This window comes from Babjeviella inositovora (genome assembly GCF_001661335.1).
Source record: "Babjeviella inositovora NRRL Y-12698 unplaced genomic scaffold BABINscaffold_12, whole genome shotgun sequence".
Lineage (NCBI taxonomy): Eukaryota > Fungi > Ascomycota > Pichiomycetes > Serinales > Babjeviella > Babjeviella inositovora.
In genome coordinates, this window is record NW_017566849.1 from 1 (window position 1) to 23,866 (window position 23,866).

At 48.2% G+C, this 23,866-nt stretch overlaps 9 protein-coding genes and 2 non-coding genes across 11 annotated transcripts in view; 6 read left to right on the forward strand and 5 right to left on the reverse strand.

Annotated features, from left to right (window-relative positions):
- Positions 1–1,269: 1,269 nt before the first annotated feature.
- Positions 1,270–2,669, reverse strand: BABINDRAFT_162988 (uncharacterized protein). Its single transcript, XM_019129654.1, has one exon. The coding sequence runs from the start codon at positions 2,465–2,467 to the stop codon at positions 1,646–1,648; it is 822 nt and encodes a 273-aa protein (XP_018983263.1). The 5' UTR covers positions 2,468–2,669; the 3' UTR covers positions 1,270–1,645.
- A 637-nt stretch (positions 2,670–3,306) lies between these two features.
- On the forward strand, positions 3,307–5,760 carry BABINDRAFT_168524 (uncharacterized protein; the record flags this gene model as incomplete). Its single annotated transcript, XM_019130591.1, has 2 exons — positions 3,307–4,669; positions 4,742–5,760. 2 exons carry the CDS (start codon positions 3,307–3,309, stop codon positions 5,758–5,760), a joined length of 2,382 nt encoding a protein of 793 aa, XP_018983264.1.
- A 122-nt stretch (positions 5,761–5,882) lies between these two features.
- On the reverse strand, positions 5,883–8,419 carry RRP6 (exosome nuclease subunit). The gene has a single exon (XM_019127212.1). It carries the CDS (start codon positions 8,391–8,393, stop codon positions 6,174–6,176), a length of 2,220 nt encoding a protein of 739 aa, XP_018983265.1. The 5' UTR covers positions 8,394–8,419; the 3' UTR covers positions 5,883–6,173.
- A 255-nt stretch (positions 8,420–8,674) lies between these two features.
- On the forward strand, positions 8,675–9,925 carry REI1 (Rei1p; the record flags this gene model as incomplete). Its single annotated transcript, XM_019131971.1, has 2 exons — positions 8,675–8,827; positions 8,900–9,925. The coding sequence occupies 2 exons, from the start codon at positions 8,675–8,677 to the stop codon at positions 9,923–9,925; spliced, it is 1,179 nt and encodes a 392-aa protein (XP_018983266.1).
- Positions 9,926–10,607: 682 nt separating this feature from the next.
- Positions 10,608–11,579, reverse strand: BABINDRAFT_40462 (uncharacterized protein; the record flags this gene model as incomplete). The annotated part of the gene is made up of 1 exon (XM_019131975.1): positions 10,608–11,579. The coding sequence occupies one exon, from the start codon at positions 11,577–11,579 to the stop codon at positions 10,608–10,610; it is 972 nt and encodes a 323-aa protein (XP_018983267.1).
- A 1,918-nt stretch (positions 11,580–13,497) lies between these two features.
- YPT72 (Rab family GTPase) lies at positions 13,498–14,118 on the forward strand (the record flags this gene model as incomplete). Its single annotated transcript, XM_019130592.1, has 1 exon — positions 13,498–14,118. One exon carries the CDS (start codon positions 13,498–13,500, stop codon positions 14,116–14,118), a length of 621 nt encoding a protein of 206 aa, XP_018983268.1.
- Positions 14,119–17,761: 3,643 nt separating this feature from the next.
- On the forward strand, positions 17,762–18,055 carry BABINDRAFT_18353 (uncharacterized protein; the record flags this gene model as incomplete). Its single annotated transcript, XM_019131186.1, has 1 exon — positions 17,762–18,055. A coding segment is annotated over one exon (294 nt), but the record flags the coding sequence as incomplete, so codon positions are not given.
- Positions 18,056–18,830: 775 nt separating this feature from the next.
- On the forward strand, positions 18,831–18,913 carry BABINDRAFT_t295. Its single transcript has one exon. It is a non-coding gene; the product is annotated as a tRNA-Lys (tRNA).
- Positions 18,914–20,749: 1,836 nt separating this feature from the next.
- Positions 20,750–22,830, forward strand: BABINDRAFT_162996 (uncharacterized protein). Its single transcript, XM_019129655.1, has one exon. The coding sequence runs from the start codon at positions 21,242–21,244 to the stop codon at positions 22,787–22,789; it is 1,548 nt and encodes a 515-aa protein (XP_018983270.1). The 5' UTR covers positions 20,750–21,241; the 3' UTR covers positions 22,790–22,830.
- A 213-nt stretch (positions 22,831–23,043) lies between these two features.
- BABINDRAFT_t315 lies at positions 23,044–23,126 on the reverse strand. Its single transcript has one exon. It is a non-coding gene; the product is annotated as a tRNA-Lys (tRNA).
- A 256-nt stretch (positions 23,127–23,382) lies between these two features.
- Positions 23,383–23,866, reverse strand: part of BABINDRAFT_40474 (uncharacterized protein) — a gene marked incomplete at both ends in the record, with an annotated part of 4,711 nt that continues 4,227 nt past the window's right edge. Inside the window, one exon of the mRNA XM_019131976.1 lies at positions 23,383–23,845. Coding sequence (XP_018983271.1) covers positions 23,383–23,845 — 463 coding nt within the window. The remainder of the gene's footprint in view (positions 23,846–23,866) is intronic.

Consider the following 23,866-nt stretch of genomic DNA (forward strand, 5'->3'; position numbering starts at 1 on the left):
CACCACACTTGAAAATCAAGTGACCGGTGGTAGTAGACTTACCGGAATCGACGTGACCGATGACGACGACGTTAATGTGACCCTTTTCCTTACCCTATAACAACGTGTTAGTGCTTGATCTGTAATCGAGGGGGACAGTGCCAAACAAGCACAGCCAGCAGCAAGAGGCGAAAGCCAGTCTGCTAGTCATGATTGCTACGCCTATTTGACTCAAAAAGCTCCTCCAATGCAAAACCACATACCATTTTAGATGATAATTATTTAGTTGACGAAAGAAGAGAAGAAAGGAAGGTGTGCGGAAGAAAGCAGCGGCTCTGAAATACCTTATAGGGTACAACCGAAAGCAAGCCGAATGCAAAAGGAGACGCCAGGTGTTCAGTGGGGCATCTCCAGCCGCTGGAAAATTTTTCCTCAGCCTCCGATCCGGGTAATCCTATGCCTGAATTTACCCACCGGCATTCTGGAATACTGACTGATACCAATAGTAATCCCTACTGTGCCGTCCTCGGACTACGTGTAAATATAGTACTGAACTGTCTTTGGAAGCCACCCCTAAACCCGACTGCCGGCGACTATATATCCAAAGGGACTACCAAAAGAAATGTCTCTTACAGCCTGATAGGCTGGAGATGGGTATTGGTTTACTTCTGCTGTGACATTTCTTGCCTGGGCGTTGAAACAACTTTTGGGTATAGAGGGCGTGGCTTACTTAATCCGGGTTATAGTGTGACTGCCTTCTCTGATATATGTGAGATCCGGTGTTTTCCGTGTAGGCCTTGGCAAGCCCTTGTTAGGGCTAACGAGAGGGAGGGGAGTTAAAGCTGCCCCCTTTGGAATTATGTGCATGTTTCCTAAAATGGTGCAATGTGGCGAGGTAAAAGAGGCTCAAGGTATAGGGGCAGAGGCCAAGTCTTGTCCACGAAATACTGAGAGATATTCATATATCACTACTTCGGTCAGGTGCGAACCGGTAGGAGGTCATTCTAGTATTTAGAATACACAACCAATAGTGTAAGGTAACATTCGGAAAGCTCAGTTACAGTGTAGCTAGTGCGGTATATGTGCAGTGTTAATTTATTTGGTGTGGGGGGCCAGTACTGCTATGTGTATATAGATTAAAGCTTATAAACACATCTAAACATGCACCATGGATTCTTGTACCCCTTAACCCCTGGCAATGTAATGCGTATAGCTATGGATGCATACATAGACCTGGTCTACGGATTTTCCTCAACCTTCACACATTCTTAAGGAAGCGGGTGTACTTATATTATGATTATATAAATCATCAACTTAGTGCTATATATAATATATAAGTTTATTAAAACTCTGGAAGAAGTTTTATATTTTATGAATTGTTGACTATAAATATATATGCATATCTGAAAATATTGTTGATTCAAACACAATTTAAAACCAACTGGGGCTCAGGCTGTTCCCAGGCGTGGTTATTACCGGGCTTTCCAGCCCCTTCCTGGTCCTTTTCATTCCTTCCTGGTCCCTCTTTCGAAAAGAATAATCGTCCCCATTCCTTCCGCCTTTAATTTGAAATAACGGCCCCTCCCACATGTATAGCTTTATTATACACCGGAACCCTTTAACATACACCGGAACCGCCGTCTCATATATATGACAATCCTGACGCCTAGAGAGGTAGCTTTTCGTTCGGTTTGAGCAACTGTTTCAACGCGTCAGCAACACCTACCACCGGCGTCGGCTTCCAATCGGCGCTCGTTCCCGCCATACGTCTGGCATTCTTGCGGATAAGCTGGTACAAGTGGCCCGCTCCAAAGAACACCCCCGCGGCAACCAGGATCAAGAGGAAGAACACCCAGGCTACGGACGCGGTTTCCTCGTCGTTGAACGTAGGGCACGCGTGCACAGTTCTGACCTCGAAGTAGTAGGCACAATCGTGGAGCTGGCCCACAAATGAAACTTGGGCCTTAGCCATGATCTCACGGTCGCACACGAAGGACAAGATGGTTGACTTGCGGAGGTCCTTGCTGGCGCTGCAGTAGCTACCGTTTTCGTACGTAAGAGTTAACTTGCGGCCACGGAACTTTGGATGCGCAGAGTACTCACCGATGGAGAATTTGGTGCCGTCCGCATTGGTGTAGTAGCCGCCGACAAGTGACGAATTGGACACATCACGCACCTCTGCCGGCTGCTTGAAGGGCGTGGAGCAGATCCCGAGCGTGAAGTTGTGGTGGTAGTCAAAGCCTTTGGAGTTCCACGCGGTCACAAGCCCGTCATGGCCGAGAGCACCCAACTCGCGGAGATTGATGAACCCGTTGGTCAACGGATTGGTGATTGTGCAGAGATCGTGCTCCTCCATGGACTTGGGGGGAGGCACGGTTGGCATCTTTATGTGAGCTTTCGGTAATGAGTGGACGTAGAGGAGAGCTATGAATATGAGGAGCGTGATTACGGCAATAAGCTTTTTCACAACCGGGGAGACAACGGACATTATGAGTGGTATATAAAGCTCTGGTGTGTTTGAAAGTGAGAGAGGTGGTGGTCGAGATAAGTGAAGGACGCGCCTTTATTTTTAGCCAGGCCGTGCGGCTTGTCGAAAAAAGCCGCCTCGTAAGCAATATGAATGACCTACAAAGGGTTGGTAAATTATTGAGGTTTTACGAGAAACTGAGTTTTACAATTTTGTGAGGCGGTTACGCTGCTATAGGAGGCGTTTTATCTCTGGAAAGGAGACGTTGCATAACTTAGTATTTTAACAGTTCGTAGCCCCTTGTACTGTATACAGAGTTTTGCAGCTTTGGGACAGGAGTTGCTCGCTTTTTGTCTGCTCCTCTAAGAAGCAGCCGCAGGTGATAGATTATATTTATGGTGGTTTGGCTTTACTAATTTAACAGCGATGAGACCTAGATGGGTCTGGTCTTTGTGGATGCTTCAGCTGAAGGCTCAGATAAACCATGGGTAACGGACCCCCCTCGGATTCAATTTCAAGTTTAGGGTTACAATTCATAGTCAAAAAAAAAAAAAAAAAAAAAAAAAAAAAAAAAGAATAGACGAGAGTATATAGTGTTAAAAAGTAAATCCGCCACCTCGCTAAACGTTTTTACCCAAGTGAATATCCCAGACATGCGTTGTCTAAAGTACATTCCCTTATGCATCTCGTCAAACACACGCACGAGCCTGGGCCACAGACGCAAGTCCAGAGGTACGCGTTTCTGTGGCTACTTCTCTTATATATCCCAAGACTGGCTACCTGAGTACGATAACTAAGTCCTTGAAGGGGGTAAAATGAGATAATGATGGTTCTTATTTCTCTCTTTTTAAAAATTAATAATGACCGAGCCTGCTCTATTTACATCCGCAAAGAAGGAATCGCTATTGCTGCACGAGAACGCTACTTTCAGTTCCCAGATCGAAGCAAAGTTACCCCTTGGAACCGTCTGCACCAGTGACGAGCTAAACGCTCTCAACTGCAGCAGCTCCTCGCCTTACGACCGGACTATGGATTCCGGACACGAACAGGTTGCCGATCTCCAAAATGTCACATCAGTGTCTGCAAAGGACGCTGTTCTTTCTCCAGCTTCCCGCTACTCCGACCCAACACTCGAGGCCGAAACGCCAGATTTTGGGGTGTGTCAAATCACGTGTATCTCTCTCTCCAGCATTGACATGGGGGTTCCTTCGCCGTCCCTTGAAAATATTCAAAGCCTCGACTCTGTTGAGATGGGAGGTGCTTTCATAGCCGAGCGAAAGAGCCCCAGGGAGAAGGCGGAAAGAGGACAATCGACAGAGAGAAACAACGGTATCCCCGAGAAACAAGAAAGGCTTTTCGGAGAACAGGCCCGCATAATTGAGGCCACCAAAAACTCCAGCACCTTACAAGGAGCGAAGTCATACGTAGGAGAAATGGTTGAAGCCGAGCATACTATAATGTCCCCTCGACCAGCAAAGCTTGAACCCTACACCAAAGGACCAGAGAACAAATTTAATTCACATCAAACTGGAGGTCTACTTATGGTGGAGCAGGAGTGCGGCATAAGCCCCAACCAGAGAGAACCGATTCCTTCCAGCAAGTTCTCCAAGGAACCTGCCGCCCATAGGGAGGCTTCGGCCCGTAATGGAATCCAAGCCTACAGTTCTACCTTCCCCCGGCGTGCTTTTTCCTACCTCCCAACTCCTAATTACTTGACGGGCTCTAAAAGCCGACACTCTGAGGTTCAGCAGTGCTCCCCTGGGAGTCCGAGTCATCTTCCATCGGCGCAAATAGGTTCACGGAGGCTCGTAAGCTTGGGATCCCGGGGCTCATTGCTCTCGATGGAAGCTTTGGGAGCCTTCAATGCCCCAAAGAGCGACCTTGATACGGAAATGGAAGAGGCAGTAAATGACAGACCGAAGAAAACACACGTGGAAAGAGAAAAGCAAGAGCTTGCAGAGAGCGACAACGCTCGAGTAGAGACAGCACCGATGCTGATGGAGATCAATCGACAATATGAATTGGATACAATTTCGGACGATGAAGATGACTTTGATTATTTCCGCACCTTTTCACAGAACCTAGCCTCCTCGTTCGATATCAAAAACCGGCCAACATCTAGATATTCCGAGTTGTCCCAAATGGATACAAGGCTCAGTATTGAACCTTCTCAGCCCAAGATTATCCCTGAGTGGGGCAACTGGTTGGATGATCCCCCAAAGAGTAAGTGATCCCTTCAGGCTAGGCCTATGTGAGAAACAAGAATGGAGAATCAGCGACTAACAAATACATTAGCGGAGAGTTTGAGTACTGTGCTGCCGGACGGATTTTCTTCAGACAAGGATGAGTTCAGGGAGCAGTTAGCCCAGGAGATATCAGATGAAATCGGAGAAATTGAAGCAATTACAAAGGAAAAGGAGATTATTTGTAGCCCTCCACTAATATTAACTTCCGACCTACAAACAGAGTCTCTTTCCAATGATGCAAACTCCTGCTTCGATAAAGTCCGGTTTGACAATATAAAACCCCCACAGGTGACAGAGGAGAGACAGATTACCCTGAGGGAAGAAATCACGGATATTCAAAGCTTTTACCACCCGACTACAATTAACAGCCTTGTTATCCCATTCACAAGTTACCTCGAAACTGATCAATCGGCCCAATCAGGAGAGACATTATCTCAGGCCTCTTCACAAATCCTTGCCCGTGCAGCTTCTTGTTTCAAGCCACCCAAAACTTCTCACGTTCAACGATTTAAAGCCTTTGTTTCATTCACCGGACCCGAACGAGAGAAGCCTATCGCAAAGCATGATATTGTTGATCCTAGACATGTTTCGGTGATCTCGTCTAAGCTCTCGACAGAGTATACCTCGCTCAGAGGCGTGGCCAAGGAGGTTGCAGAGATGGAAATGCAAATCCCCGGACCTGGTGAAGCGGTTGGGAGAGAAACCCTCGACACCAGAAGAATTTTGCAGACCGGAAACGTATCCACTGCGCGGAGTTCCGCCACTTCAAACACACTCTTGGACAATGCCACGGGAAACTTTGACAGCGACCAGGAGGTCGCCCGCACGCCAATGCCCCTGAAAATGAGACAAAAAATGGCTCACTTGAAGAGTCGGTTACGGATTTCCACCTCGTTTAGAGGGAAGGAAAAGGAATCAACGAAGATTTTGATATTATCGAAAGGAAAATTGGTGGATAAGGGTGCAGCACACGAGACCCACCTGGGGTCCGAAGAGTTTACCCTTCCAAAATCGATTCTTACAACGACAAACGATGCCAGTCGGTTAGTTTTGGTAGAAGACTTGTGATGTCCGAAGCGGAAACATACCTACAGCAGAGGGGGGGTATTTCAGAATTAGTTGCAATATATTCAAGCAATCTGTGATCGTGTAAGAAAGCTACAGGTAAAGTTTTTAGCATGAAATTAGACCTTGACAAATACTATTTCTGGGGTAATATTCAGAACTTTTAATCCCCCTTGACACTATACTTGAACCACTGGAGGTGGTAACTTCAGCTGGCATGGGAATGAGCCGGAGACGGAATATATACCCCCCATTTACACGGAGACCTGTAAATTTTCTACAGGCAGTACACGCTCTTAGGGCCGTCGACCGGATCAATCTTCAAAAGGAGCCCATCCAAGGAGCATGCAGATTAGCTTCGCACTTCTCCTGCAGTCGCTTAACATAGTTCTATTATACACATATTCTACACCGCTTTACCGCTTTCTCTTCTGCACGAACGACGACGTCTTCCCGCTATTGAAGGTATTTGCCCTCTTGGCCGGCTTCGGACCCTCGGACTCCTGGGAGTACGGGTCAAAGGCGGTATTTCTCTTCTTGCCCTTCTGCGGTCTTTCTCTGACCGGGTTGAGCAACACCTTGTCAGCGGACTTGTAGTCGAAGGCATCGCCTTCGGACTGTGCGAGCTGCTTAGAGTTGCGGTGGTTAGCGGTCTGCTTTTTTCTCAAGGTAATGACCTCGTTTGGGTCCAACCTCTGTTCCTTGAGGATTGGAACGTATTCTTCCTCCTCCACAACTGTGACAGCCTCGTCGGTTTCAAACACCGGCGGCTCGTGGACAACCACCTCCTGGTCGTTCATGGCGGCCAAAGTTTCCTGGATCAACGCTATACGTTCCGCAGTGACGCTGATGTTGGTGGTGGTTTTTTCGGCACCGTATTCAACGCTCCAGACCGCATCGTGGGTCATGGCCTGAGTGAGCAAGCGGGAGTTGTTCTTGACCAAATGGGTGGTCTCTGGGAGAGTTTGGGCCAAGAGAGCGAAGTTGGCGTCGAGCTTCTGTACAAAGTCGAGGTCGACGGTCTCCTCCACGGTCTCCATCTTGGCCATGGTGTTCATGATCTCAAAGTCTTCGGCGTCTATGGTCTGGAGGGTCTGCTCAATGAGCGTGGCCACCTCCTTGGCGTTAACACGAACGTGGTCGGTGATGAAGTTGCTGGCAGAGAGCACGCCGGTGGCGTCGATTGGGGCCAGCGCCACCAACGACACCAATAGCTGGTTGGGCATCACGTATCTCGTGGACTCGTCGTCGCGGCGGGCCATGGCGTCCCTCCACTCGTACAATGCAACCACCAAAGGTCTCTTACTGAAGGGGAGGTTGTACTGGTTCATGAGCGGTCTCCACGGCTCACTCTTGTCGTTGAGCGGGGTGGCGACCAGGGAGGTTGCGAGCGCAGGCTTGTACTTGGTATACTCGAAGCGGCGCTTGGCCACCTGGCGCGACTCGTACAACACCTCTGCCATCTTGCCCGTCTGCACTAACTGGTTGCGCAAGAGATGGAAGATCTCAAGCAAAAAGTGGGTGTCGGAGCGGGCGTACGCAACCATCGGCTGTGGCAACGGTCTGATGCGCCAGTCGGCCAACTGGTACTTCTTGGACGTTTTGAATTGCACAAATCGCTCCAATAAGTACGCAAGACTGTGCTTCGGAAGTCCCAACAAGCGGCACGCGTGGTACGTATCGAACAAGCTCACCACATAGAGCCCCAAGTCGCGCTGCAACCAGATAATGTCCATGAACGCGCCGTGGAGCACCTTGACCACACCAGGATCTGCAAACACCTCGTTCAACACCTGGAGATCGTCGCGCAACGCCAACGTGTCCACGATCCAGTCCTGCTCGGAGGTCGAAATTTGCATGAGGCACACCAACCCGTAGTAGGTTCTATAGTCGTGGTGCTCCAAATCAACAGCAATCTCCAGCGCCTTGCGCAACTCCACGAGCATCGCGTCGCGTGCCTCCACGGTGTCGACCCAGATTGCCGAGGTGGTTTCCCAGGGTTGCGACTTGATCGGCTCTGACACCTCCAAGATGGACGAAGGGTACGGCTGCGCATCGATCTCCGCCGCGTACGGGTGTGGGAAGTAGCAAGGGTCTTCCTCGAGCTCGGGCGTCACCATAACGCTCACTTCCTCTAAGGAAACGGTAGCGTGCGGCTTCTCTGTCAACAACGGCTTGAACGCGTGGCTTTCGGAGTTGTCCACGGGTACGCGGAACTGCAATTGTGGCTTGCCCATGCGCTTGGCAGACTTGGGCCTGTCGAGAGACGCACTGACATCCTCGAGATAGGTCATGTTGGAGTCGCGTTCCTGGACCGGCGCCTCCTTGTTGCGCGACCGGCGGTTGTCATCGACCGCAATGTCCGTCTTCTCAAACAAGTTATCGAGTACGTTGGCCACAGTTTTCCAGCTGTCGTCCAAGTTCTCGGCGCCGGACTCCAATGCATCGGCCAGATCATCCGTCAGCTGGATCAAGATGTTGGTCGCGTCCAAGATCTTGCCCGCAATCAGTTCAATCTGCGCTGCCAAACCGCCGTCGAGTGATTTGTAGAAGTTGACATCCTGGGCGGCTAACGCAGCCGAGGCTCGTACCGTACCGAGGAGTTTCGGTAAAAGCGTTTCAAAGGGTTCACTCATGATGTGGATAGCAGGAGTTAAGGAAGGGAGGAGGGCTCGTAGTGGTTACGAGGTGGAACGTTTTGTAGGAGGCTCTTGCAGGTGAAAAAAAGAGAGATTTTTCCTGAGCCGCAAGACGTGGGAATGCACGACTCATCGCAGATTACATAAGCATGCGAGCTTTTTGGTTTTTTTTTTATGCTGCATGAAAATTTATTTGCGTCAAGGCAGGGCCGATTCCGACCTCCTTTTTCAGTACACACAAGGACAAATACGCTGGGACAGATAACACCTCTCTAGAGATGCAGTACACTTGTAACAGTTGTGGGTTGGCTTTTGCCTCCCCAGATGACCAGAGAATTCACATGAAGTCCGACTGGCACAGATACAACTTGAAGAGAAGGGTTGCGGACTTGCCCGCCATTTCCGAGGAGAACTTCAAGACCAAGGTTGCTGTTTTGGCGGCCCCAGAGAACGAGGCATCCCAGAAACCAACCACCGAGGGCTCCACGACCAAATTGAAGAAGGTCAGAGGCAGAAAGGGTGGCAAGTTGGAGGCCGATGTGCAGAAGACCGTTACCAAGAAAGAGCAGAGGCAGAGAGAGAAGGAAGCCTTGATGGAGAAGAAGAGACAGTTGTTGGAAGCCGCCAGGGCCTCCATGATTGCTGCTGGTACCAACACCCAGGCGCAGTTTGACCAAATCACTAGCGAGCTCGAGCTGATTAAGATCCAGGAGCCAGTTACGACCCCAGAGCCGGCCGAAGCTACCGAGGAGGCGCAGCCGGAGTTGAGCCAGGAAGAACAGTTAATGCAAGCCAAGTTGAAGAACCAGGTCGAGATCCCGGCCAACTGCTGTCTCTTCTGTCCAAACAAGTCCTTCCCTAACGCCGCTGTGGCTGAGGACCACATGTTCAGAAAGCACGGTTTGTACATTCCAGAAAGGGACTACCTTGTGGATAAGGCCGGTTTGATGCAGTACTTGTCCGAGAAGATTGGCTTGGGTAACGTCTGTATTGTGTGTAACTTCCAGGCGAGAACCTTGGAGGCAGTCAGAGCGCACATGTTGGCGAAGTTCCATTGTCGCATTCCGTACGAGTCTGAGTCCGAGAAGCTCGAAATCTCAGACTTTTACGATTTCTCTTCCACATACGGTGACGCCGCTGCTCCAGAGGGCGATGCCACTACCCCGGAGGGCGAGTGGGAGGATGTCGAAGAGGGCGAAGACGACAGTGACGAGGAGGCGCCTTTGCCTACCGAGGTGGCTATCAACAACGGCCACGAGTTGCTTTTACCGAGTGGTGTTGTTGTGGGACACAGATCGTTGAGCAGATACTACAAACAGAGCTTGAGACCGGAGCAGGTATTGTCCGAAGGCCAGGGTACCGTGATCGCCGCGGAGTCCCGCCACATGTTGTCGGTCATGGACAAGAAGGAGTACGCCGAGAAGAAGAGAGAGTGGGGTTGGGAAAAACACACCGCCGACCAGTTCGACAGAAAGGCCAAGAAGTTCATCAACAACCAACCGCACTACTTCGATCAGTTGTTACAATAGTGTCCCAGCTTGTGCGTTGGTACATTGCTTTCTCATGCGGTTCAGGTTTCTGGTCCGTCTCTATGTACATTATTAATTAACTTTTGAATTTGGAACGGCTACGAGCATGTAATGATTTAGGGAAGCTAGGTGCTGCTGCATCATCCAGGCATGATAGTGTAGACATAAAACTTTAGAGTTAGGCTTGAGGGATGAAGAGGGATTGTGCCTAATTTTTTTTTTACCCTTGGCACTACGTTGACGTTATACCAAGAATATAGACAAGGAATCAAATGGCTTTTGTATACGTCGAAGTGCCAACGGATGTGACGATATTGTATGAAGAGCATCTAGCTACAGTGAAAAAGGCAGGATGGATTCCCGGTTGTGTTACGAATATTCATTGGCGAAGAAAATGGTGCAAAAATCGCTGCCGTCGATGTAACTGCTAGATTTCAAATTCTTTTCCATTTCCCAATTAAAATGGTATACCGGAGGTTAAACATTCTCACCGCCTACAAGGAAATGAGTACATACGTCGTAAATTAAAAATTAGAGTTTCAATAAGAGGCCATTGGAACGAGTGCAAAAAATCAGGTCTCTGGAAAATAACACAAGCGGGCACACCCAAGTGCCACGCAAACAAAAAAAAAAAAAGGAGGATTAAACCAGCATCCTCGGAAAGGAAGAAAACTCAAGCATCTTAAACAATATCCGAGTTATAGCTTTCCTGGACGGCAATGTTGGTCAACATATCCTTGGTTGAGAAAGCATCTCTGCCAGAGTTCTGCTTCTTCAGGTGGCCAGCAGAGGAGCCCTCCGGCTGGTTAGTGATCTGGCCCTGGTTGTACTCATTCTCGAACTTCTCAGTCATATTGTCAAACGATTCCTGTGTCGGAGTGAAGATAACCTTGGAGTTTGCGGTCTTGGCCATCTGCTGCATGGCGTCCAAGTATCTGATCTGCATGGCAGCCTTGGAGGCCAAAATATCAGCAGCCTTTCTCATCAACTTGGCACTTTCCACTTCGGCCTTGGCGGTGATGATCTTGGACTCACCGATTCTCTTGGCCTCGGCAGCCATGGACAATGACTTAGAAACGGTTGAGTCCAACGCCAAATCCTTGATCAAGATACTTTCCACGTGGATACCCCAGGCGGCCACGGTTTCGCCGATAATCTCGGAAATCGCCTCGGCAATCTCCTCTCTTCTCTCAATCACGTCCTGCAATTGGCGGGACCCGATGACGTCTCTTAAAGTGGTGTGCGTCCTCTCTACCAAGGCGCTTCTGACGTCTTGCACCGCAAACGTAGCCACCTCCGGCTGGATCACCTGGTAGTAGATCACCGAGGTTAAGTAGACATTGACGTTGTCTTTGGTCATACAGTTTTGCTGCGAGACCTCAGCGGTGGTGAGCATCACACTCACGGACTTGAGCTTCTCACTCAAGATGTTGACCTTGACCAAACCCGGATCAACAGCCTTGTACAACTTCCCGAACTTGGTGATCAACCCGACGTTACCCTGCAGGACCGACTTGTACGGATTAGGGCAGCAGATGCAGCAAGGGATGGTCCCAAGCGTACCGAAACAGTTACCGAAGCAGTCTACCGCGTGGGGGTACCAGCCGTCATAGCCTGGAACAGCCAGCTCGAACGCAAATGATTGGACTTTCATTTGGTTGGTGGCAGAAGGCTGGGTTTTCACCACGAAAGGGTTGCCTGCGGTGGTGTTGCGGGTAACCGAGACGGGCTTGATGAAGTCATCGTCGCTGTCAACGTGTGGCAGGCCGTCATGGAGGGCGGGATTGACCGGAATAACTTTTGTGTCTGTGCTCATAATGGATATGAACCTTTAGATATGGGGGATGTCTGGATATAGAGGATTTCTGGATATAGAGGATGTCTGGATATAGAGGATTTCTGGATATAAAGGATTTCTGGATATAGAGGATTTCTGGATACGAGGAAAGTCTGGATATGAAGAATGTCTGGGTATGGAGAATGGGAATGGGGAAAGGCGAAGATTGGGGGAGCTTAAATACAATTCCAGAGAGTGGGGTGTACGACATACCAATTTACGGAGAGGTGCATTATCACTATAGTCCATGCGGTAATTTACTCAATGTCCACAAAGGGAAGGACGAATGAAAGCAGATTTCGGCCTAAAACCTAGGTTAGATCTACGCTTGCCAAAAGCAACTCATAAGCTGATTAACAACCATCTGAACCGTTTACTATCGCTCTAGAGTCTATCTTCATACCCCAGGCGTTTCCCTTGCTGACTCCATAATAGCTCGCGTACGGCGCGTTAGACGACATATTGCGCGGGTATAGGTAGAGTCTAAACACGACCGCATGACTAGACATGGGGCTCAAATCGGCGGTCAAATCTTTGGCGTTGCTCCCACAGCCATGAAAAGGCATACCCCATTGTCTACGGCCACCGAAAATGCTTGCAATAAGGGCGTTTATTGCTTATAGATATTGGCTACCTTTCCGCAAGCAATCACAGTCGTGATGTCCTAAGACAGGTAGCCTCGGTTAACCCACTGCACAATGACGTAGACTCATACGGCGGGAAAAAAGGGGCGCAGCCTTGTACCACATGGCTGGTCACCATAGTACGGACAAAGGGAGCGGCTTACGACTGTTGCGGCATTTACTCTTAAGCGACATTCAACTGTTGCGGTATTTATCCCTAGAAGACATACGGATTGCGGTATTTATCCATAGAATACTGAGGCCCCTGGATGACCTTCTAATCTATTATCTGTATGCGTGGGTGGTAATATATGCATAATCGTCATGCTCGATGCATGTGAATCCCTGTAGTGACAGATATCGTGTGATGCACTCGAAACGTTTGCAAAACTAAGCCAGGTGGCTATTGGGAACCTTGGCTTATTAGGATAGACTGCGGGGGTTGTACATTACGTATGCTGACCGCTGTTGGATAACGGCGGGAACACGGGTGGAGGATGCCAGTTTGTGCCCCCAGTCATATTTAGCAGTGCCTCTAAGAGTTTATGGAGGACTTCGGAGGAAAATCCCTCTGTCACGCGCAACTGTCGACGTTGCCTCGTCAGGTGGGATACCCGTAACAAAAGCCTTGGCGTGCCTTTGAACAGAGTCATTCGAGAGCAAAATTATTCTGTGATTTTATATTTACCGAGGGACTACGGTAGATATCTAGTGATCTGTGCCCACCAAGACCATTCAAACCATCCAAAATCAGCGCTCACTTTAACTCCAGGACCCATTGTATACGAAGCTACACATCGCAATGGTCAGTACCCAATCTTCCATTCAGTGCAAACAACTTCAACCAGCATAGTCACATGCTTGAGCCTCTCTGCGATCTTTTCGGTAAACCGAGCACCACTTGTCTTGTGACCTTATCTCTATCCGGCACACGTTGCGTACGGTCTCCACATCCTTGTCCCACGTGCGGCTAAAGGTCGTGCATAGCCCACCTCTGACAATCTGGGAGACACAGATAATCGGGTCAGCAAGCACCACGAGACTGGGTCTAGGTAGTATAACCGTTCACGTAACATCTAGCGTTAAGCCACCTCCACTCGTTGCTACTTGAAATGTCCAGCAGAAAAAAGACTTTGTTAAAGGTGATCATCTTGGGGGACTCCGGGGTCGGAAAGACGTCCCTCATGCAGCAGTTTGTGAACAAGAAGTTCTCGCACCAGTACAAAGCCACGATTGGCGCGGATTTCCTCACAAAGGAGTTGCCCATCGATGACAAGACCGTGACGATGCAGATATGGGACACTGCGGGCCAGGAACGGTTCCAGTCGCTTGGTGTAGCGTTCTACCGCGGTGCTGACTGCTGCATCCTTGTGTACGACGTGAACAACGCCAAGTCGTTCGAGAGCTTGCTGGCGTGGAAGGACGAGTTTTTGATTCAGGCCAATGTCAGTCTGCCGGAAACGTTCCCCTTCATCGTTATCGGCAACAAGATCGACATTGACGAAAACAAGCGCGTCGTGAGCTACAAGAAGGCCGCCCAGGTGTGCCAGCAGTTGGGAAACGTGCCGTACTTCGAAACCAGTGCCAAAGACGGCATCAATGTGGAAGAAGCCTTTGACGTGGTTTCTCGAAATGCCTTGCAGCAGGAGGAGGCCAATGATGAGTTTAACGACGACTACAATGACGCTATCAACATCCATTTGGACGGCGAGGCCGGTAATTGCACGTGCTAAGAGAGCCCGCTCTGTTTCCATCCACCATCCATGAAAGGCGAAGGAATTCGCCGTTATACCTTGCCACCAATTTTTTATGATTCCAGTTCTAATCCTTAATACCGTTTTTGTAGGTTTATAAAGTACTATCTCACGTTAAAGGGGTGTAGGTGTGTGTTGTATCGAAGTAAAATGGGGTTTAAACTCGCTCCGGTGGCAGTAAGTTTCCTCATCTTTACAGCTATTCTTACTCGGGGGAACCACGATTATTTCTAGTTCTGGTATCTACTTTGATACCCTTAGGAATATGGCGCAAAAATCCATCACTATCCTCCGCATGCTAAAAATGAGGGGAGTATCGCAAGCCTGTAGCATCGGTATGCAAACACTTATCTGCAAACATTCACAGTCAGGATGATTATGTGAATAAGGATCCGAGAGAGAAGGTCATAGGCGGGTGGGGACAATCGAGGATGAGTGGGCTTCTGGTTTTCACGGGGCATAATGTTGATTTCTAGAGATTTGCTGCTGAGTAATATTAGTATCCATAGCAATAAGTAATGGTAACTGGCTACAATAATTTACCTGTCCATCGGTAAGGTAACAAATTCTTGAATATGTAAATGGAGTATGTATATTCGCCAGTTCTAATATTAAAGATAATAAAGCTAAGGTCATTGTATGCCCTTTTTATAGACAATTGGCTCTTCCAGTAATGTTGCTTTTGATTATTATAGAGTCACCTCTGAGTCATCATTTGACTACCAGGTTGAGCCAGAAGGATATTTCTTCACACAGACATTTAAACAACCCCGTGACTTCAAAAATGTACAGGAACAGATTTCAACACATAAAAGTGTCAAACTAGCTTAAAAAGGATTTCTCGAAGGTCATGATATCGAAAGATACGGTACAACAGGTAATCCTATAGAAAAGACCAAATTGTCCTACGAAACTGATCTGACAAGCTGACCGCTTCTATAGTTGGGAAATACAGATGGGATGAAAGGTTGCACGGAATTATCGGTCTATACTATCCTATAATTCATTTCATATTCCACTTCTAGTACCGAATGGTCAATATACTAAGGACCCAAAGCTTCAAGGGTGTCCGGTGACTGGATGAAATTAGTCTCCAGTAATTGAATAATTTTGACCTCAGATATAGACCCCTTTCTGGGGTTAGTATTATAAGAGACAGCACTCCTTAATCCAATGGGGTTGATTCGTCTGTCATACCAACATCGTTGTAGAGTTTTAAACAGGAGAGAATCCCAGTCTCTACCAACCCGGAAAAAAAAACGGAAACCAGAGCTTCCCGAGGGCCAGGTTTTCCGAGCTTATGCAGTTTAATGCGATAGAAGCATACTGCAGTAAGCTTAAGTGTCGTACAGTCAGCAAAAAGTCAGTCTGGAGCCAGCCCAGAACCAGCTCAGAACCGGTTCTCAGATTTTGCATCCAAATATCTCGGGGTTAATTCGAAATGTATACCCGTCAGACAAACAAGCTTTATCTGCCACATGTCGCAGCTTCACCTGCACAGTTCTTGACAGACGGAGGCTTCCCGGGAAGATTGTCTGCAAAGTCGACCACGTCAGCACGCCCATGCCCCTACCTTCAAGGGCTAATGAAGTATACAACTTGAATAGCTAAACTTTTGAGTGTTTCTAGCAGTTCTTAGTGGCTGGTTTGGTCATTAATACCTCCCGTAGATATAATCACCACTTGCAGTTCTGCTCGCCACGTGGGTTACAGGCTAATTTATGTATGCAGTTACGGCTTGTTTGTCACGTAGCAACACCGACCTAGACCGCAATCATTTCATTTTTTCAGCACATGTTCGTATTCAGAATATCCTGGTGTTCGCTCTGGACAGTGCTTGTTTTTCGCCAAGGTGGTTTTCACGTTTATAAGAAAACATAATGGGTAGATACATGCATGTCTTATATATAGACTGCCGATTAAGGATGACAACGATTTGTCGAGATGGTTTCCACGTAGACTAGGAGCCATAATGAATTAGTTTCGGTGGACCATGAGCAACTCACGTCACCGGTCGTACAGGTCTCGATATCACCGTAATTAAGCCAAACTCTAATCCCACCTGACATTCTCCTAAACGAAGTGACAGTTAATGGAAAAGAAATTGCTCAGAGTGTACACTATCGTTACTTCATCCTGAAGGCAAACCCATGATATCAGTCACGATGTCAACCAGTATGTCAATATGCCAGCCAGCATTTAGTTTATGCCTGAGCCCGTTCTGTTACATGGAGCGTAAGCCTAATATGCAGATCACGTGAGACCCACACGTGGGGTCCCCCACGTGCCTCGTATGGGACGCCAAAGTCGTACTGGTCACCGGCGGCTAACAGTTTTTCAACTCCAACACACTTTTTGATTGTTGCAGCGCTTCGGGCCGGTTATAAGCACCAAGGGTCACTCTTCTAAACTAGCCAAGCATATTCCCGGTGCCTCTGCCCTCCCTTCCGGTTCATTTCTCCTCACATCTCACTCCCTTTGTATTTTACTGCCTAGACAGCTTGTTTATACTGCCAGCCTCGTCATACAATCCGAGCAAAAACGTTGTCTCTTGCAGCACAGAAAATTTTGCATGACCCGCAAGATATGAGATAAGAACGATCAGATCCACGTTTGCTCATACACACCTGCGCCCTACACCTACCGCCGTACTACAAGGCATGAGTTGTTGTTCATAACCTGACACCAGCTCCCTCACCTTTCTCTCCATCCACACAGTCTTTAGATAGTCTCTACTATACGTAACGTGACTCAGCCAGTCCTAACCAGAGACAAACTGTTATTTTTGACCTCAATTTTTTTTGGTAAACCCGCTAGGCAGCAAGCCCTATAGCAACCTATTCCCGTTTGCTTCAATACCGCTTTGGAATCTCAACGCGACATCCAGATTCCTTTCGTTGTTTACCATTTTCCATACGGTCTACCTTAATTCCCCGCCTTTATGAGTTTGACGGAAAATACATCCCCGGTGATGCCGCTGCCTCTGCACCTGCCGTTTCTTAGCGCCCACCTCCACCGCACGATGAACACCCTCAGCCCGAAGGTATATCCGCGACACCCTACCCACCCGAGATCGCCTCTCCACACCTCAGTTCACAGCAATAGCGACAACAGCTCTCCGTACTCCAAGGCCCGCAGCCGCAGTAACAGCCTCACCCTGGTGAAGCGAATCAAGCTCTCCGCTAAGGAGGAGCTGTCCCAGGAAGACATCATCCAGGGCTATCTCAAGCGTGATGCGCCTCCGCCGGTGTCTTCCAGGCAGGACGATATCACCAAATCGTACATGAAAACGTTCAGACGGGAGACCAGCGCCGAGGCCGAACCGTACGTGAAATATGTGCAGGAAGCTTACCCCACCTGTTCTGCTCCCAGCCCGGTTAAAGAAGCAGCTACGGTTGTTGAGCTTCCACCGCCTGTGCCACAAGATCTGCTTCCCAACCCCAACAGCAAGACCTTACCGCGCCAGCTCATCTATTGCCCTACTTCTGATCTCATCTTGCTTGTGTCGCGCTTGCTCACGCTGCTTATCGGTATCAACGATGAACTGATCGAAAAAATCTCCCCGAACGCTCCGGTGCCGACCAGCCCCGGTTCGCCCGGTGCTCCCGCTGGATTTACGCGTTTCCACTCGAGATCGCCCCCAAACATCTCCATCCATTCGTACCTCCTTCGTCTTTCCAAGTACTCTTCCATCCCCAATTCCATCCTCCTCGCCACAATCTACTATATTGATCTTCTATCGTCCAAGTTCCCGGCTTTTTCCCTTAACTCCCTCACTGTCCACCGTTTTCTCCTCACAGCCACCACCGTCGGCTGCAAAGGCCTCTTGGACTCGTTTGCCACCAACACGCACTACGCCAAGGTGGGTGGTGTCCAGGTGGACGAGTTGAACTTGCTTGAGATGGAGTTTTTGTTGCGCGTAGAGTGGGACGTCGTTCCCAAGCAGTCCCTTCAGGAACCGTCCACACGGTTTGTCGATGTATCGACCGCAGGTGACGTGTTGGATATCTACTACCGGCGGTTGATTGAACTCGTTGGGGAAAGTCAGAGCCAGAGTGAGTTGATTTACACGTTGAGTGACATCGATGAGTACGAGTACGAGGAAGCGGAAGTGGCGCAGAACGGATTCGAGGGTAAGGAAGAGACCGGAGAGGAGGCGGCGGAAGTGGAGGAGGAGATGGAAGAGGATGATGAGTCGGGATCTGATTCCGATGAAGAGTATTGGTACTAAACCACGGTAGGTTCTCAACGGTAAATACCTTTCGTCCTGTATCGCTTTCTCGTCCACGTTTTCTCCCTGTCATCTTTTTTTTTATTGGTTTGGGTTTGGGTGTTTTTGGCTTGTTTCTACATTTTATACCGGTTAATTTTGCATTTTTTTGTTCTCTACGGACCTTTCATCTTTTAGGGTCTGTAATATATTTATACCTAGTGAGCAGTAGACGCTGGATGAACTTGCCAATCGACATGCCGTGGTGTAACACTTTCGTTGCCGTGCCATTTCCGCTAATGGTGAAGGAGATACCGCTAAGCTTGACGTATTTATTTCTACTTAGCATCAATTAATGGAGGATTTAACCCGCTATAGCGCATGAAAACAAGGCGTGGCACAGTAATAAGATGAAAAGAAAAAGCTAGTATATATAAAGGGGTCTTATAGTAATCAGAGTTAACCAACAGTTCATCAGAAAGCCTGGCTAGCTCAATCGGTAGAGCGTGTGACTCTTAGCAGTACGCGATCACAAGGTTGCGGGTTCGACCCCCGCGTCGGGTTCTGATATTTTTTCTATTTTTTGCATTCTTCTCTTTCCGGGTATTAGTAAAACACATATTGACAGCACTGGTATCGTAGAAACATCAAAAGGAAAACAGAAACCATCTTATGACATTCTGAGCCTAGTACGTGCATGTAGGTTGACAAAGATAACAAGGTAAGCATGAGTGTGGTAGAACGCCTTGAAACACCAGGTCGAATGATGCCATTACCTCTTGGTGAGAAGTTTCCCCACCGGGAAGTGCTGGCTAAGTAGACGTATACCTAGCAACGGCGGGGGAGCAGCCCCTCTCAGGTAATGACCCCTGCTTGAATTTCTCCGATTACACCTATATTTCTCATATCCTTGGCGTTTTCGGGGAACGTCGGGTGGAGCTGCACCCGTGGGAGTCCGTCCCTGCACCTGCTTGCTAAACTAGATAACCTCATGCCAAGAACAATCTCAGGATTCTTCGGGCGGGGAATATGCAAATCATGTGAGCTCACCACCAAGGCCAAAGTGGAAATACATACAACCGTTCTGAGAAGATAGCCATTATGGGTTAAGCTTGGACTCCAAGAATGCGAGTTCCAATTTTTACTCGTGCTCTGCTCCAACTATTCCCAAATGACGTATAGTGCTTTCAATAGTAGAAGCACCGTGCAAACCGTAGACCGTTTAAAGTTTATAGTATGGGGTTATAACAGAGATTAGGTTCATCTGCATCGTAGACGATCACGGTGATAGTCGGGTCTTTTGATACATACCGTGACGTATCATAAAGGTTGGAGGGTTTCTACTCCTGGTATTGGACACAGGGGTTACTTACAAGAGGTTTGAATCCTAGCCTACTCTCGAATTAGGCGTATGGGAAAGCGGGGAATAGAAGGACAGACGAGGAATAGAAAATAGAGGACGCTATAACGAGGCTTACACATCTTTGCGGTCGAGACCGGGTATGATTGTACCCACAAGGAGCTTCTTCTCCGCCCGATCAGGGATTATATTTCTAAAGCTTGCAGTACTAACACTATACTAAAAAGGCGTATTATCCATTGCCTAAAAGCAGCGATAGAACTGGCGGTGGGTCTAGCATGAGTAGAGCGAATTGTTTAAGAGCGCGGAGAATATTCCGCTTTCAAACCCCTCGCCTCCGGAGGGGTTCTAAAATATCAAGGACATCCAGTTTGTGAAAATTTTTTATCGTTAACCGAGGACAAGGCTTAAGGGAAAGCGGGGAACTATTGACTACTAGTGAATAAGTATACGAAACGGTTCACCACCAGAGTGCATCATAGGTAAGCGGCGGGGCTTTAGGAAGTAGACACTAACCTGTGCCATACCCTTCTCGGGAAGTTCACAGCCGGATACGCGCCAAAAATAGAATAGCAAGCCATCGGACGACGCTCACAGGCGTGAAATGCCGAACTGCACTCACGAGAACTTTCTACCGATCAGTTAACCCTTGCCGCTGGTTCCTTTTTTTCACTCACCGCCACCAAACCACCAGCATCGCATGTTAGTTACATTTTCGTACCGATAACGAGCTACCATGATACCCATGAGCTAACTTGGAGTGGCGAAAATAGGCTTGCAACGGACGGGGCGGCAGGTACTGACCCGTTGTTTAAGTATGCATACTAAAGCTTAGTTTCTCCGACCAAGCGTGCTTGACGCACCTCTACAGGACGCAGCCATGGAAAAATAGAGCCATGCGGCGCCATTGCATCCCGCATGTATGCTCCTCGTCTCTCATTGGCGGAAAAACGGCCTGAGAAGCATAACTCGCATAAAAGATAGCTTGAACCACGGGCCACGGGATATTGTGTTTCGTAAAAGCTTTATGTGCATAGAGTCTTGAAGCAAGAAGGGAGCCACTCTGATTAGATGGCTTTTTTGAAAGATAAACCTACTATATTAAGCATGTTTGAAAAGCTACCTTGGCACAGCGTCACCCAGACAAATATCAAAGTATATGGATAGTTCCAGCTTGGCGGTCGAAAAATAGGCGTCGGAATCTTTAATCCAGGATTCGGAATTTGGGGTTTGTCTCGGAGTTCGACGCACTCCACCATCAGAGTAGGCCCAGCGTGTGCATGTCTCGTGCATTGCCATGGGCGAATCTTTAGCCGGCCACCCTTCTCCACTTTCACCAATCACCCCGTTACCCTTTCAAACAGTCATAATCATCGAATGACCATATAATTTCTTTTTCATCTCCGTTACGTCTCTGAAAATACCTCGTTTATAATGGAGGTCTAAAGATGGGGTATAAATATGAGACGGTTTATCTACTTGCTAGGAATCGGCGATTTGCTAAGACTCTAAGCGTGTAAAACATAAACTCCATGCCTTCTACACACGAATTGAGCACTCCTACCTCCGATGCCGTGCCTTCGCAGGGCCCCAAACTCGATTCTGTCACCATTAAAAGGTACATCAAGACCAGATTCACGGAGCTATTACCCACCCGTGCTGAATGGGACGCCAACAAACACAATATCAACCCTTTCAGTCCCTTATCCCAGCTTACCAGAAAGAACTGGGCCTTCTTTGGAGTGGCTATCTGTGCGTGGACGTGGGATGCGTTTGATTTCTTTGCCGTGTCTTTGAATGCGAGCAAGATTGCCGCATCGTTAGATGTCACTGTAAAGGATATTACCTGGGGTATCACGCTCGTTCTTATGCTCAGATCTGTGGGCTCTATTGGGTTTGGTATCTGGGGTGATAGATGTGGTAACAAGTACCCCTTGATTACCTGCTTGGTTTTGTTGATTATTATCCAAATCGGTACTGGTTTCATCAACAGCTATGCACAGTTTTTGGGAGTTAGAGCGATATTTGGGATTGCGATGGGGGGTATTTACGGCAATGCTGCCAGTTGTGCCCTTGATGACTGTCCTGTAGATGCCAGAGGTATCATTTCGGGTATGTTTCAGGAAGCGTACGCGTTGGGGTATCTCTTGGCTGTGGTTTTCCAAAGAGCCATTGTGGACAACTCGCCAAAGGGGTGGAGAGCCATTTTTTGGTTTAGTGCGGGTCCGCCGGTGCTATTTATTGCCTGGAGGTTATCTCTCCCCCAGACTGACGCATTTATCAGAAAGATGGAGGTTGAGGATGGCGAAGGCGTGGAAGGGTCCAAGTTTTGGAAGAATGCAAAGGAGTCGCTTAGAACCCAGTGGTTGATGTTTGTTTATTTGGTGTTGTTGATGGCGGGGTTCAACTTTAGCTCCCACGGCTCCCAGGACTTGTATCCTACGTTATTAAGCAAGCAGCTTAACTACGGTGAAGATCGTTCCACCGTCACAAACTCGGTGGCCAATTTTGGTGCCATCGCCGGTGGTGTGGTTGTCGGCCATGCTTCCACTTTCGTAGGCCGCCGTTTCGCCATCATGCTTTCCTGCGTTTTGGGCGGTGCCATGATCTACCCATGGGCCTTTGTCCGCAATTCCGGCATCAACGCTGGGGCGTTCTTCTTGCAGTTTTTTGTGCAGGGGGCCTGGGGTGTGGTTCCAGCTCATATTTCCTCCTTGGCCGACCCTAAATGGAGATCTTTTATTGTGGGCACTTCCTATCAGTTGGGTAACTTGGCCTCTTCCGCTTCTTCCACCATCGAAGCAACGATCGGTGAAAAGTTTCCGTTGTTCGACTCCAATGGGCAGCAAATTGTTGGTGCCTTCAACTACTCCAAGGTAATGGCCATTTTCATGGGATGCGTTTTCGCATTCCTCTTACTTGTTACCTTTATCGGGCCGGAGGTCAAGGAAAGTGCCGTCATTGCGCATATGAGAGCCCAAGATAGCGAGTCCATTATCAGCTACCAGGATAAACCATTGGAAGAACAGGTGAAGATAGTTGGTGACGAAGAGAACCAACAAGGTGCTATTCAAAAGTAGAAATGAGGTTAAATATACAATAATATAGATTATTATTAAGGACATCTTAGTCAACCCTGGTGTGTATCGTAGCGGTCCATAAAGGGTAGCCTGGCATGGCCATGTCTTATCATTGGATTCGAAAACGGATCTCATAGACCTAGGTTGTTGGTTATGCATAGTATATACAGCAGAAAGGGGAGCTACATCAAGCGAGGTTAGTCAATCGTATAAGAAAGAATTGTAGAATTCATCTGCGGTCAAGAAAAAAATAGAACCCGACGCGGGGGTCGAACCCGCAACCTTGTGATCGCGTGCTGCTAAGAGTCACACGCTCTACCGATTGAGCTAGCCAGGCAACTATACAGCAGCCAAAGGCTTTTACATTAATATACAACATACATTTATAGATGAAAGTAACCAGGAAACATGATAGACAGATTATTTATTGTCAAGAGCAGCCCATATCTAACCTACGACCCATACCTTACTTTTACACATATATATCGAAAGTTTTGTCTGAAGACGGCAAGTGAAGCAGTGGCAATTTCTAAAGATTACAGATCTGTACATTTCTTTCGTATATTCAAGTCAAACTATAAAGTATCTTCCAGCTAGTGCTTTTTCTCCCCCATCTCAAGGGAACCGGAGTTTAGGTCCACCTCAGAACCGTAAATAACGTCATCATCAATAGTATTACACGGACCACGGTAGTGGCGTTTCGCATATACCATATAGTAAATGGCGGACAAGATCAATACACCTGGGGTAATCACACACGTGTAATTCATCGTTTCCTTCCCGACTTGGGGCAGGGATGGGAATTGGACCATGATGATAATGAATAAAAGGAACGCACACGCTGTCCAGCTGATAACCGGGCTCCAGGTCTTTCCCATATAAAACTTTCCCGGAACGAACTTATCCCTTCCAAACGTCAACCGCAAGAAAATTGGCGTGCCCCAAGCTAAATAATTACCCGAAACAGCCAAAGAAAACAAAGCGTTGGACGCAGTAGGGCCAATGAGACACAACAAGCCCATAACCAAAGCAGCGAGACCCCCAAAAACCACGGCTCTGATTGGCACCGACCACTTT